This window comes from Hermetia illucens, chromosome 7 (assembly GCF_905115235.1).
Source record: "Hermetia illucens chromosome 7, iHerIll2.2.curated.20191125, whole genome shotgun sequence".
Lineage (NCBI taxonomy): Eukaryota > Metazoa > Arthropoda > Insecta > Diptera > Stratiomyidae > Hermetia > Hermetia illucens.
The window spans coordinates 12,495,357-12,511,607 of record NC_051855.1 but is presented as its reverse complement, the minus strand read 5'-3'; the positions used below and the strand labels follow the sequence as shown (position 1 = coordinate 12,511,607).

Sequence of the window (16,251 nt, the reverse complement as noted above, 5' to 3'; positions counted from 1 at the left end):
CTGGTGCCGATAGTACACTCTATAAATTTTTGATTCGATTTAGCTCTAAATTTTTCGCTGACCAATCAAGCCTCTCTTCAGCCTCTGTGCCGTTTACAAGCGGGGTCGACTCCAAATACAACCCCAAGTATTGCTGACACCCCACCAAAATTGCGTCGTTGCCGGGTCTCTTTGTAACACCATAAATCACATCAATATTTTCTGGTACTCTTGCGTCCATAAGATTATTTTTTTCACCATTAAATATAACTTGATGGAATTTCTGGCTCCAAAGCTGGTGCTTCCGCAATCGGGCTCTTATACGAATTGGTTTTGCTATACGCAAAGCATATTGAACTTTTCGATTTTCATGCAATATTTGGTGAATCCTCTTCCTGATCACATTAAGCTTCAGTGCTGCCTTTATTTCCGCACAACTGCTTTTCTTATTCACTGATAAACGTCGAATATCACGCTTGTATCAGTCGTCAATCGATGGCTTTCTGCCACTTCGCTTTACAACACCATTCATTATTATTTAGATCTTCTAGAAAGTTCCGAACGGCATTTTGATGACGATTAAGTCTTGCTACAATTTCACTAATTTTTCCATCTTTCTCTCTTAATCCTGTGATCAATCCACGTTCATCTTCTGAAAGATGCATAGCATGCGGCATTTTAAATCTCACTAGTGGCAATGGAATTTGTATTGTGATTTGACGTCGGATACCAGTCGACTCAGCTGTGAAATCAGGGTAATAATCTCGGGCGAGCACAATGATGACTACATTGTCTCCTACCAGGGTACTGTAATCTTGTAGTGTATCGTTACGGTCTTCAATGAAGTGCTCTAACACACTTCAAGGACCTTATCCAATTGGATAGCAAATAAAAAAATAATATGTAAACTAATAAGGGATGAAGACACAGAAATAGGGTTTTGCACATATATTTATTTAACAGGGTGTACCTTCAATCCAAGGCATTCTTCTCCTTCTTCTTTTCTACACTATTTTGTTTATTGCTTGCAAAGTAAGCCTTTGTTTTGGTGATGACTCTGCTATGCTTCAAATCTCATTTCCCAGTTTGTGGTTTTACGCTGCTGTAAGCTCATCACTTGCACAGCGTTAAGCGTTGATAATAATGCAGCTAACACACAGTCTCACTGGTAATCAAATTGAGGAAAAAAAAAATAAAAATATGAAAAAAGAGACTGTGTGGATGCCCTGTATTTCACATTCACACTTAAATATTGGAAAAAAAGGCAATTTGGAGTGGTAAACTTCCACAAATAGTGAGACAATACGATGACTCATTTGATATCAGGTAGAGATATGCTTGATGGGGATTTAAAAGCCTCGAGATTGCATCCAGATCAGGCGTTTGATAAAATAAAATGGCTAAGCCGATCACGACGAGCCAACCCCGCGAAGCAAAAGAAGATTTTGTTCTTACTTTCTAGATGTTTGCGAATCGGATTTTAATCTCGTAGATCCTGTATACCTTGGAGCCAGCTAAAAATTAACCCAATTATAGCAAATGGACCTTGAAACTTTTTTTTACAGTTATTTCCTGATTGCGTCCAAAAGCGGCCTGAATCATTCACGTATATGCATTCTCCTCTTTTATCTTACTTTTAAACTTTTCCCCCTTTTCTGGAGAAGAGATTCGTTCCCGTTTGCTAGTAGCATCATAGTTTAACTTTACTTTTATATGTATATACGATTCCACCTTATTTCCCCTCTACAACCTACAAAATCCTTCAATGCACATTATCCTTGATATCTTCTTTTCATAGCATTTCATAATCCTTTTGCTTCCTCCCAATGCCAATCCAATAACAAGTTTAATTGTAAGAACGAAAGATAAAGCAACCCTCTTTCATTGTTTTTGAAATTTTTTAAAGAAAAAAATAATAACAAACAAAGCACCATTCCAAAAGTTTTAAATTGAGACTCTTATCCTTGAGTTTTTGTGTTTTTTTGTTTTGTTTTTGCTTTTTTTGGTTTTTTTGTTTTCTACATTTTTATCTTACAGCTTCGCGTTATCCGTGCATTCCGATCAACATTGGAAGATTTGAATGAACGCCGTTCAATACATAGTTTACATAGCTTGCGTAGCTCACGCAGCCATACTGGAATATTGGGACAACAGCAGCAACCCCAACAGACATCACCAAATGTTAGCGGTATATATAATCAAAATTTATTACAGCCAAATCGTATACAACCTTACTTACCGGCTTCAAATACTAGTAATTTAAATTCGTCGAATTCGTCAACAACAACAGCATTGCCCCATCAGCAGTCGCCAATTGGAATCTCAACAGCTTCAACACCATTTATGGCAACCGGTCAGGTTATAAATTCGCCAACAACTTTAGCTAACATGCCCGATATTTCGTTTATTGATGAAGATCCGCAACAACAACAGCAACAATATAAACTTGAAAATCAACAACAATTACAGACTAGCAATCGCGATAGTAGCGAACCAACATCAGGGATTATTTACAATAATAATAACTACAATGATCATAATAATTTTAATTCGGATAGTGAGGTTGTTTTCAATACGCGAATCTAAGGAGAATCCAAGCATAGAAGCCAATCAGATTGATAATAAATTAAAAACAAGAAAAAAACAAAAATAATGTAGATAGGCGAAAAGGACCGCCTATTGCGTTTTATATTGTTTTTGGCTTTTATTTATTTTTTTGAATATGTCGCACTAGATCCTCCCCGTAATTCCTCTCCAAGCGTATGGTCACATCGTTCCAAATACGAACGATTTCTTGTGTACAGTCAATTATTCAAATTAATCAAAAAGATTAAACTCATTCGATAGTACCATGCCATTGTCCTAATCCCATTCTGCGTTCCTCTCCTGATCCTTCTCCATCTGATGAAATATGAAAAAAAAACACACACAAGTCCAAAAAAATGTTTTGTTGCTGTTGTTGAATTTCAATGCAACATCATACACTTTTCTTTTTTTTGTTTTTGGTTTTCATTTCGTATTTTTTTTCTTTGCTTAGCAACTTCGTTTCTTTATTCGTTTTAATTTGAATTGGAGTTGAAATTATGATTAATTACGATCTAATAAATTAAGTAAAAAATAAGGAAAAGCAAAAGTTAGCGTTTATGTTGAATTCAAAGTTAATTAGAGCGCAAATCACAAAAATGCTGAATAATAACCATATTCCTATATATATATATATATATATGTATATATATTTTTATGAGACTTATTACTGTGCGAGCTTACTTACAAAAATATACCGAAAAATCCAAACATGTGTTAAATAATATATATATAACATATATATACATTCTATCTGCTTTTTTTAGTTACCAGATAGGTTATTTTCAAGTTCGTATATAGAATTGATGAAAAAAAAAAATGGAGAAAGCAGAACCAATGTTAGACTACTACAAACATTTTTTTTTTTTGTTCTTTCCTGTCTTTGTTTTAATTTTTATACCTACATTTTGCGTTGCTCCAAGTATGACTTCGATGCGCAGGAGATTTCTGTTTTGATATGATTTTTTTTTCTCTCCTTTGTGTTTACAAATAATAAATTTGCATTTTGATTTTATATTTAATTCTTTGAAAATAATAAAGTTAACACTTGTAGATGAGAAGAAATGAGTAGTTTGTTCTGATTGTTTGGTTTGGTAAAATTTCATTTCTTGCAGATTTCCATTATTCCTCTCTATTTCAGAGTAAATATTAAGTGAAAACTATATATAGTTTGGAAATAATATTTTTTCATGCACGTTTTCAGGTTTTTCTCCACACATATTCCCCTTCATTCACTAACTTTAATGTAAATTTGATGTTGTCTTACTTTTGTTTCCTTTTTTTTTTCTAGTTTTTTTTTTTATTTTATTTTATTTAAAATTAACAAACATCATTTTATTTCACAGCGCCACTTAAAATTACATGCATATATATACCTCAAGCCCATTACAATATTTACAGAACAATATATTCAATATTCTCATGTGATTCAAGATATCTGGCCAAGTTCTGTTCAATATCAGCTAGTAACCAACTTGCTAGTTTGGAAAATATATTTTGTGCCAGTATTAAATCATTTGTTCAAAATATTTCTGGAGAGGTATGATTGAAATCGAAGATTCAGGAAAGGGGCGATCGAATCCTTCTGTGTGTTCTTTTTTTTGCGAATAGCTTGGGTGGGGGTTGGGGGCACATTCAAGTACATTTGGTTTAGTCGGAAGTTACATGCTACAGCGGAATAGGTATAGAAATTAGCACATGGAGAGATCAATTTGAGTGCCTGACTTTTGGCATTCAGACCGGAAGGAAAACTCAAAAATTTTCCATAAGGATTGTTCTTGGCGTTTCACATTGGGCTCCAATAGTACCATATTATTTGAAATAATTAAGACTTGATTTTTTCTATTCGCTAATGATATTTATTGGTCTTGCAAATACCGATATTTCGGGAACCACGTGTTCCCTTCGTCAGTGCTGACAAGTCTTAGAGTACTATATTGATTGGATTAGCAATCAGTTGTCATTCCCATGTGCTCGTTGGTTGATTTTTAGGCATTTTGATAATACATAAATGTGTTTCGTTGTTGAAGTTGGTTATAGCAGATTGCTTAAGTATGAGGATGTGAAGTTTGTGTTTAATTTAACTTTAACCTTCAATGGAGAGACAGTCACTTCGGATAGGAAAAATACTACCCGCAACCAGAATAATCAAAAGCTAGTTTTGATTATTTAGTATTAGTATTTTCCGGTCGATACCTGGACACGCAACTGGACATAAATGGAACACCTTTACGCTCTTTTTCTTCACTTATCGCATTTAGCTACTATACTTAGTGACCAACATCTCTCCTGGGCAAATCATACCGACTAGTGGAGTGATAATACGCCATCATGTTTTATCAACTTACCCAGGCAACAGTAGAATGAGTTGATCTGGTTTAAGTAAAGAGCTTTCTGCTTAACCTGAGGTTAATCAAATATACTTACTTAAAAAAAAAAATCGGGAAAAACTCTTGACAAATAGTAATTATTGGGAAAAATGCAGAAACTAGTAAAGGACAACAACATTTCATTTCATTCTACAAAAAAAAGGATTATTGCATTCTTTCATTTTATTACTTTGACATTACTTCATATTGAAAAACCATCTCTGAAAGACACGAAACATATTCATACACAGATTTCCTTCAAATTTTTTTTTTTTCCAATTACATGAAAAGCATTTCTAGATTCCTCTTATATTTTACAAAAAAAAAAGAAAAAAGAAAAAAATATATACATTTTTTCAAAAGCAGGTAACGAATGTTATTAAAAGCAAAAAAAAAAAAAACATATATTTTTTCATTTTAAATTTCTAAAAGATAAAAAAAAAAAATACCAAACAACTTTTTTAGAAAAGACAAAATTTTCCTATTTTTTGTTTTCTTCTTTACTTTTTTTCTTGAAGGTGATAGGTGGTGAATTGCAAGAACGTTTGATACCGGTACCCTACAGCAAGAGCTCCACTGATCAAGCTGTAAGCTGCTTTTTCTCATTTTCCTCTACTACTTTCTACTACTTAAAACTTTTTAACTTACTACTACGATTGTTTGTTTGTTACAAGTTTAGTTTTTCGTTGTTGCTTTTCGTTTTCTATTTCTGATTTCTCCATTGCTGTTTGTACAATTTTCGTGCCATTTTATATATATATATGTACATATGAGTATGTATATGAATGTGTATATGTTTATGCATATGGATATCCATATATACATGTATATCCATATATCTATGCACATATATTATTATTATTTTTTTTTAATATCTTTCGATGCTTTTTTTTTTTTTTAATTTATCTATAAACAAAATATCAATAATACAAATTGAAAATTGTGAAATTGTGTTTCTTCGCTTTTTCGTTTTTTTTCTTATTCACAACTTTCTCCTAGTTAACGTCAATATTCCGCTTCTTATTAGAAAGCGACATTTTTAACCCAGCAGCTCTGTATAGCTGTAATGATAATCCTGGTGTAGCGTGTTCCATTTATATCTTTCCTAAACAATATGGAAAGAATAGCTATAGAGTGCATTTAAACATCCACAAACTTTAGATCGTATAAAATTTTGTGAATGTTAAACGGATTCTGTAGTTTTCTGATTTTAACGGTGAACATTTTACCCAAAAAAATTGCTTTCTGATCCAAATTCAAATAGAAACGGTTCCTCCCATTGAGTCAAATTATTTTTCTCAACTGAAGAACTAATCTAAACTTAGCCGATCCCTCATATCGATATTAATTACCGAAAAAAAATGTAATAATATCGAATATTAATGCAATAATCGGAAATAAATCGAATAGAGGAATGCAATTTCAAATGTTCGCTGTAAAATTGTTCTTCCTTGAAACCGTTACAACTGCATGATTTTCTGTTATTTTCTTTCTTTAATTTTGTGTTACCAAATATTGCGTTCTGAAACCGGACGATTTGAGTTCTTTTCTAACGTAAGGTAAACATCTTGAATTTTTAGTTGGCCATTTGTGCCCCCTATTTAAACCAGTAATTCATTAATATCTCTATTATTCTGAAATCAATTTGTATAGATAAACTTTGTAATAGATACTTTTCAGTTTAATATCTACAATCCATTCCCATCCAGTCCGCGTATGTTCACCTTTATTCTTCTTAAGTGAATTTCAATGATATTCCGTTAAAAAATGAAAGCATGAGACAAAATATTGAAATTCTTTTCCCCCACATGGTGAATGCCTATTTCTATTTTAAACTGTATCATTTATTTTTTTCCATTTTCCTTTGACTTTAGTCTCTAATTCAAACAAGGGTCCTTACATCCATTCCATCATTGGTTTATACCAAACAACCGCGATCCTCTTAGGAACGTTAAAGCGCTTCTCAGCTGAAATTGATTTCATTTATCGATTGCTCTGTATACAAAATACATAATCATACTGCTCTGATTGTAGGGAGCCTGGAATATATTTTCCATCAAATCATAATACCACGATTTACGTATCGAAGAAGAAATCTTAGGCAACTTAAATTTTCATTTAACTATGAACAGCGAGCGAATTAGAAGGATTTCTGTTAATTCATCTCCCGTAACATTGTATGATTTGTTTGCAGAGATATAAATCGAGCAGATATTCTCAAGTAAGAAACTACTTATGCCTAGCAAACTTACTCTAGTTTCCGTCCCTTTTTCGGTTTCCAGAAAATATAGTTTGAGGAATTTAATTGGGCTATTCTATCCACCCTAGAATAAGCTAGACTTCATTAGATTAATGCCATTTATCAAAACATTTCTGAATGCATCATTTTATTCCTTATGGGATTTTCACGAAAGCAATGAACTGCATAACAAACTTCATATACTTCTGATTTACTCTTCCCTTCTTTTGCTTGAAAAAATTTATTTTATATTATAAAAAAAACTTAACCCTTGGTATCACTTTTTTTTTATATAGTTACCCTCTACACTGTAGGGTGGGCGAGCTGCTTTCCTTCGTGAATACTACGGGCTGGCTCTGAAGAAGCGAGCCGGCTAGATTCTGCCTCCCTGCTCCCATAACAGCAGTCAGGGTCTTAGGAGTTTGTGGCATCAAAACGACGCACCACAGCGCTAATTGGGCTTCTCGGAGCGTCCACTGATACCTCTACCTACCCTACCCTCTACAACTTCAGTCCCCACGGGAAAGAACAGGTACTTCTGTTACCCGGCTTTCGAAAAAATACTGAGGACTGTCTCCAATAGACTCCCCGCCTTATTTTCACTAATAACAGAAATCACTTCTATGGTTCAACCTAACAAAACTCTCAAAGACCCTTTTCGAAAAAAAACTATTTGTTTGAAATTATCAGCATTTGAAATTTCAACCAAATTCAAACAGACTGAAAAGCCCGCAGCCATGTTGTGTGACGTCGAGCTAAGAAACTCCAGTGCCCTCCAGTGCCTCCTGGCAGTTACTCATAAAAATCTAAAACTATCAAAATTAATTTCCTGCGTGAAATGCCAAGGAGGACGATGAAATATTGTTTCGTGCATTGCTACACAAAAACCCGACGGAAAGGTTTTTTTTTTTTGACTGTTCCGAAAGGAGATTTTCGGAAGAAGTGGATCGCCATCATCCGGCCGAATCCAGTTTCTTTGAGGTCAGGTTGTAAGGGTCATTTCAATGTTAGTTAGCATTTGTTACACTTTAACTCCAATCGTAATTGGTAATATGCGATTGTGTTTGAATTTTGTATCACTTTTATTCAAATTCAAATCAAGTCACAAAAGAGGAGATACCACAGAATATTCTAGATTGATCACTTGAAAAGTAACAATCACTAAACCGGATGCTTTCACGTAGAAAGGATTCAAATTGCTCGCTCGATGACGTCACATGAAGTGTCAGCCAATCACTGCATTTTACTTTCCGCCTTGTGAGAATTCAATTTTTAAACCATTATAATTAACAAACGAGCGTTCCAAATTGGGTTTTTTTTTAACGGGTATGGTAAGGGGCGGGTAGGCGAAACATATAGTCATTTTCTAACGCGGGGAGTCTATTGCACACGAACTCCTCTTCCTGGTGATCCATCAGAAAATGCCTCCCATTAAGCATTCCTTTAAAGGATTCAAGCTTGTAGAAATAGCATTGTAAAAGGAGGAGACTGTAGAGATTGCAGCTGTTTAAATTTTAAATTCTAGAGCACCTTGACAATCCCAAAAAACCGATGTCGTCATCTTATTGACCGACAAACGCGTTTTGGTCCTTGGTGGTATTGGTCTCTTTTCACTGAGGGATTATTATGCAGGGTGTCCCGTTTATGATGGTAAACATTTTAATGGTGGATAGTACCACTTGTTTGAGGTAAATTGATCCATATAATTAGGTCTCTATCTTTTACTGTTGCAGAGTTACAGCATAATATATTTAAGGATTGAGACGTCCTAAGTCCGCATTCACTTGATGTCGGACCGGATCAAATGGGAAGCAACTTACTTCCTCTTTTTTGGTCCACGGACCCGTTTAGGCCTTCATACGATTTCTTATCAGGGCAGAGGCAAATGATCAGATGTTGCCTCACCTCTTCTCTGGGATCAGCTGCGAATTATATAAAGGAGCGTTCAACATCTGCGTGCCGCTTCGTTCACGCTGCTCCCAGGGCAGAGGTAAGGCAGCATCTGACGATTTGCCTCTGTCCTGGTAAGAAAACGTAAAGCTGTCTTCGCCTAATATTTTTAGAGTTCTAGCGTTTTTCGTGTCGTGACCCCTTCCCAAAAAATCATAATCATAATTTCCACTTTTCACGAAAAATATTATAAATCTGTAAATGGTAAAAGACAGAGCACCCATTCCATGGACCAATTTTTTGAGAAAAATTGGCACTATCCACCATTAAAGATTGAACCATCACCCCCATCACACCTTGTATATTCTGTCTGAGCTTCGTCGCACGTTAATATTTGCTCCGAAGTAGGCCTCATCCTTACTCTCTTTCTGAAAATCATCGAGAAATATTTGACCATGAATTATTCTATTTTTCTGATTTACTCCGCTAATATGGTATATTAGTTTCGGATAATGGACGATATACTCTTTTCATCCTGGTTTTCATTTTCACGACAATTTCCGATCATTTTCAAGATATTCTTGGCTGTCTGTAATGATTTCTGGACTGGTGCTGGAAAGCGAACGTCTTGGGTGAAAATCTTTGAAAAAGTAGGTTCGTTTGGTCCCACCATTAAATCCTTTGTTGATTCATAGTGGCCAAAAATTCGTATATATGCTCCTCGGAACTTAAATACCCTTTTGGATGTAGAGCACTAGTCAAGCAGTTTTTGCAAAGGTGTGTATCTTCTCGTTGCATCTAGCGGTGATTTAATTCCAACATCTTCACGCCATCCTTCAGACGCAAACGTTAAAATGTTCTCGTGAATGAAGGATTTTAAAGTGGTCGTTGCTGATTTAGAAAGCAACCGTAATTGACTGACTAAATAAAATGTAATGCCCATTTTATGGATGCTTACTCTTATAGAAAATAATATCCAGTTCTAGGATTGAAATTGAAATATCAACAAAATCATGCTAGACAAACTCCATTTTCCAACGACTTAATCTGACTTTGAACCTCAAAAGTAACACCTTCTTTCAATTTTTGCAAACAAATCAAATGAAATCAATCAGTTAAATATCGAATAAGGTCTGAACTGTGCAGTTAAGCCCAAATGTTTTATGGTTTATTGTAGTTACAAAATGGAATCCTTTGAAATTTACTCGCACTATCCCGAACAAAAACATGGCATCAAATGGATATATAATAGATTCTACTTAGCAAATAGAAATGCCAAATTGAAGATCCATTTCTTCGTATCCGCTTCCGATTGGTTATGACAGATATACTTCACCTAGAGCGAATTTAATCTTAACAATGAAAACCTTTCATTCATGCCTACTGCAAGTGTTTGACACAAAACTATTTTATTTTAAAAATGTACAAAGTGTTTTTTATGGTGTTTATTTTACATTTATCATCTTATTATCTTTTCTAATTAGCTAATAACTAGAATCCTAAGTTTGTCCCCATCAATTTTTTTTTTTAAGTTTCAATCCACCTTAAGTCGGCGTTAATTATATTGTCTTCCTCCCTTCTACTCATATTAGCATCAATTTAGTCTAGTTCCAGAACCCTTTACTTAATGCACCGCTCTTTTTAAAATAACATGTGTGTTACTTCTAAATATTCATTTTCCTCTCTCTTCATGAGTAAAGTATCACAAGTGAATACAAAAAAAAGGAAATAAGATTAACAAAATTATATATTTCTGCTCAATTTTGTTATAACATTAAAATAGAATGGTTTAACCTTAACTTACCCATTCATTCTTAAATACATATAAATTGCTTATGACATTTATATATGTGAATTAAGGAAAGCAGAGCAAAAACAAGAAGAATCAAGCTGCTCAAAATTAAAAATTAAACAAAAAAAAAATATGAATTTTCTTGAAAATTTAGTTCTTATTTCTATTTTTCTCTGTCTCTCTCTTCCCCAATATGTAAAACCGCTTATTTTCCTTAGAATCAGGATCGAGTGAGTGAAATAATTATTTATTCCGAGTGAAAATTTGTTTTTCTACTTTTTTTCTGTTATCTATATTTTTCATTTGTGTTTGTTCCTCATGCTTTGGACAAAAAGAAAATGTACACGTTTATTCTTTTATTTTTTCTCGTGTTGTTTAGACAAAAGAAAAAAATTAAGATTTACTCGTATATCTTATGATCTGTGTAAATGTATATGTTCATCGTATAAATATGATGTTTATATATATTTGTATGTATATGCTTATATACATACATATAAATATAATGTTTATTAATTAATTATTAATTATGATAATAAGAACGTGTCACAATTCTCGGACGAAAATCAATGAGAAAATAAGAGAATTCGCTTTTAATTGCATATTTGTGTGTATGTCTGTTTTATTTATGGATTTTGCAAAAGAAAACAACAAAAATTTGAAATTGATTTGTATTTTTTACTAAATGAATTTCAATAAGTGTTAATTAATTCAATTTACCCAGAGGCATTCAAAAACGAATGGATTCCATTTCAGGCGAGAGTTCTGAAACGCTCGAAAAAAAAAAACATTTCTTGTTCATGGTAATACTAGTCAGGTACACGCTCAAATATGGGGATCCGAAAAATTTGAAAGAGGCTATAAGATTCGTATATCAGGCTCAGGCCGTTCTGACAATGTCTTCCCGGAATTTATATATATATTTAAATAGCAGTTTTCATTGTGTACTAGGTTTAGACATTGGGCATTAATTTAACTTGAAGTTTTCCAATTCTTAGGTCCTAGTTTGAGTCACCTTTACAACTCTCTAGCATTGTTTGATTTCTGTTATAACGGTCATAAGGGTAATTTTGCTGTCTCTGTAACGTCCCAACTAATTCCCTTGAAGTGCTCTAACAGGTAGAGAAAAATCCTTAAGTATTTCCAAAACTTTTCCCCATATCCCGACAGAGCAATGTGGGGCATATTGAGACCCGTGCGCTTCAAATTAGCAAAAATATACTATCCGAATGGTGAATAAAAGTATCCTTGTCCTGCATAATCAACAAAAAAAAAAACTTCATCGAATTCATACAGTGGAAGTTCGCTCCACATAAAAAGGCTTACCTTCAACCAAAAGATTCGCATCTAACATTTTTTCTTTACGTTAGCTAGAATGGACTCACTTGTTAGGTAGTAGCTAGAGTTTGGCAGGAGAAGAAATCAAAATTTCAATTGAGAAAAATTTAGAGCGCTAACTAGAAATTGCCACCAAATTTTATTTACAATAATAACGGGTAGTTGTTCCCCCTTTTAACAGGCACAAAAACATTGCAATTAGACTAAAATGCCTATTGGTTTCATAGAACAACTTGTAAATTGAACAAAACCATTTTCAGCTATTATTCTTCTAATTTTTTTGTTTATTTTGGATCAGATTCGTGTTAATTAGCCTACTTTCTCCCCCCAATGCGTATCGTCTATACTTTGTACTATATCAATTGAAAAGAGCACTGAAAACATATCTGATTGTATTTGATTATCCTTTTATCATGTTTTGTTTTTATGAATTTGTGATCCATGATTCATTTTTAAGATGTACGAAAATACAGATACATCGATACGAATGCTGGAAACTTCTCAATTTTAGTCCATGTAGTATACACATTCCCCTTAGTTTTTCTTTGTTTTTTGTATTTTTTGTATTTTTTTTTTTCTGGAAAACATATGGGGAATATTTTTCATTGACAATATGTCTGAAAGTGGGTCCCTTCGTAACAAAGTAGGCAAATTTTTCAATTAGAATTCGAATGCCAACCATCACCATGACAACATCAAAATCGTTATAAATTGATAAACAACTAAGCAGTATCCGCTTCTCTAGGTGGCTGACCTATAGATGTAACGTCAATGATATAGTACCTCATATTTTCTATCCATACAACTACATCATAAACAATACAAGAATGGGTTTAGAAGAAGGCTTCTGACAATTCACGCCTCAAAATGCATGCTTTTTCTGCTGATTACTAATGGAAATAGTCAACAAAAAAAAAAAAAAACAAATAGAAGGAAATGCTATCTGCTACCAATTTTTTCTTTTTATGTTTTCTGCAGTCATAGTGTATTCTGTTTCGTCCAAGCAATCATCTGATTATTTCTCTGATGAAATATGCTTCAAGTCTTAAATCTGCATATAGAAAATATCCTTGATTTTTTGCATTATTTGCATGTATTGTTCCTTTATTTTCATTCTTAGAGTCTTGTTCTATCCTGGACCAATTCTAAGTATGCAAGTACTATGCGCCTAGTATATGTATATATATATATTCATAGTAAATATTGCTTTATGTTCGAATGTGATTCGTATTCAAGCCCTTTTTTTTGTCTGCCTGTTGAAATTTTCGCTTGGAAAATAAAAGGTAGTCAAAGAAAACAACAAATGCTGCTGGCGATTATGTTACTTTGTGTTGTGAGAATCCTTGTAATAGTATATTATTTCGATTGAAATTTGAAGAAGAAAAAAAATAGTTATAATATATTATTAACATAATGAATAGTCCATTTGAGTTTTTTTTTTCTGTTTCCTTTAATGTTTGCGTTTTGTTTTAAAATTCATTTTGTTCCAAAGTATAAATGTATATATTATAAACATATATTGGTTTTGTTTTTGGATCATTCCTAGTTTTCAAGTTTATTGAAAAACGTCAATAGTTCATGAAACGATTCAACAATATTAATAACTTCTTTTTTTCTATTTTCTCTCTTTCTCTTCATCCTCTCTCTGTGTAACAAACTCCTACAAACTGTTTACACATCTACGACATCCAAACATTTTGGAATTCCCTATTTATCCCCTCATACTTCATTCAAATCATTTTGTATCTCATCTATGTACCCCACCCACAATAACTTTTTTCATTTCTTCTCAACGCATTGTTTTCTTCATTTGACTAATGCATCAATCATGAATAATATGCATAAAACGTTGTCACGATTTATTGAAAATCCATCGCAATAATTTATAAATATTTTGAATGTTCATTTGAAATTCGAACAAAAATAATCAAAAATGAATTATACATTTTTCGAATCATTTATATATTTTTTTTTTGTGTTATTTTTTAAAAAAAAAAACAAATCTGTTTTGGCTTCTTTCATGCCTAATTTCATTGAACTTATACAATCATCTCCTTGAATCGTTACATCTTTCACTTCCTAATTCATTCATCCAAATTCAATTCATTCACAAAACACAACCACCTGGATACCTTAAAAACGAAAAACTTTCTAGATTCGAGTTGTAAACGCGTTCCGTCAAGGACTCGATGCTCGCTACGGTGAACACACGAACACATCCTTAGCCGAAGTTCTACGAAAGCAAACGTCGCTAAGTAAGCGGCTTTCTCAAACATCTTCAATCGAGTATGCGGACAATATTCCAGACGAGCTAACAATACCAGAAATTGATGTTGAGCGGTTATCATCTCATAGTCATACAGAAACAGCAGTTTAAGTCACTGACAAAGATTGTATACATATATATATGTACAAATATATATATATATATATATATACCTATATATAAACATATATATATCTTACATTTACTTCAAATGCTTTAAGTGATTTCTACATAAATTTAAAAAAAAAAACATAAATAGGGCTCTTATTGCGCGCAAGAGATCGATATAAAGTTAATTATTATTAAGAGGAGCAAGGACACTACCAGCGTATCGATAGTAAACCAAACGGCAGCGTACCGGCAACAGTATTGTCGCTTCTATAGCTCAGCCCAGTCTATTAAAACTATCATATTCTTGCCAATGGTCGATTTATTCTCAAACCGCGGCACGTACATATATCGATCTCATTTACAGTCTTTCTTCTTTTCTCTTTCTGTCCCTTTTCACAATTATGCAGTGGATGTTAAAACAAAATTAACTGAAGAAATGAAGATAATCTTAAATATGGAGAAGAAATGGCAAAGACTACAAAATACATTATTTTCCAATTTATAAATGAAAGTTGAAAATGCTAACAGCAGCACAGATAATAAGTGAAAGTGAAAAAAAGTAAAATCTCAGTAAATCTACTATTTATGTACCTTCTTTGTAAAATCTTCAAAAACTGCGAAACAAAAACAACAAAAGAAAAAAAAAACAGAACAAGAAAGAAAAGTAAGTACGAAGTATATAGAATATTTATTTTTATTAAAATATAAGATGATAATGAAGAATAGGAGGCAACCAGTGAACAACAATTAAACTAGAAACATGAAAATATTACTACAATGAAACGGCTTTTTAAGATATATTTATGAAAATATAAAAGTCATTGCAAAGAAAATTTTTAAAAGATGACAAATATTTAACAAAAAAAAAAGCAACGTAAATCATAATAGGAACAAATACAACAAATCTTTCTGTTTATTTATTGAATAAATAAATCAGAAAACTGAGAAAAAAAAGTACCGAATGAAAATAAAAATATGACCCAAATAACATATAGCATATAAATGGTAATTTTATGTTATTCTATGCTTGATTTAGACATTATCAATCTAACTTAATTCATTAATTACAACTATTTACTTTCTTTCGAATTTATTATAATCTTAAATCTTAGTTTAATTGAATTGTGTCAGTATCGAAATTTACATTAAATTTACTTTTCAACCAGGCTACCTTTACATTAGTTACCAAATAGTCAAATCTGAAATTTTACTTTCATCACTTCTGATATTTTGAAGGTCTTCTCTATTCATATTTTGATTTTACTTTACACTTATTTTTTGTTCAACTTTGACGGAAATATTTAAAAAAAAAAAAACAAGAAATATTAAGATTATACACATATATAAATTATAGAGAAATTGAAACCCAGAAAAGAAGCAAACGTATGAAGGAGTAAAGAAAATATACCCAGTGAACAAAATATATATTTACGTAATTGTTATTGCTTGATTATGAACTGCACTTTTTCTCTACATTTTTATTTTTTTCAATTTTGTTTGACCTGGAGAGAATGGAAATGAAAAAAATTGTGAAAATGAACAAAAAAAAAAACAATTTCGTCAACAAATTATTGAATTTTTATATAAAAATACCTAGTTAGCTCTCTATTAATTATTGTTATTATATAATATACGAAGTAAAATATCTTAAATTTTGTTAATAAAGTAGAAAAGATATAAAATT

At 32.4% G+C, this 16,251-nt stretch overlaps 1 protein-coding gene across 14 annotated transcripts in view; it reads left to right on the top strand.

Annotated features, from left to right (window-relative positions):
* LOC119661003 (plasma membrane calcium-transporting ATPase 1) overlaps positions 1-15,886 on the top strand; it is a 99,911-nt gene extending 84,025 nt beyond the window's left edge. For 8 of the 14 annotated variants that reach the window (XM_038070112.1, XM_038070109.1, XM_038070113.1 and 5 more), the window contains one exon: positions 2,017-2,902. In XM_038070112.1, coding sequence (XP_037926040.1) covers positions 2,017-2,565 — 549 coding nt within the window. In that variant the 3' untranslated portion in view covers positions 2,566-2,902. Of the gene's footprint in view, positions 1-2,016; positions 2,903-5,449; positions 5,519-11,070; positions 11,083-14,345 lie in introns of those variants that run through there. The other 6 variants (XM_038070118.1, XM_038070120.1, XM_038070119.1 and 3 more) reach the window with 6 other exon arrangements.
* The last annotated feature ends 365 nt before the right edge of the window (positions 15,887-16,251 follow it).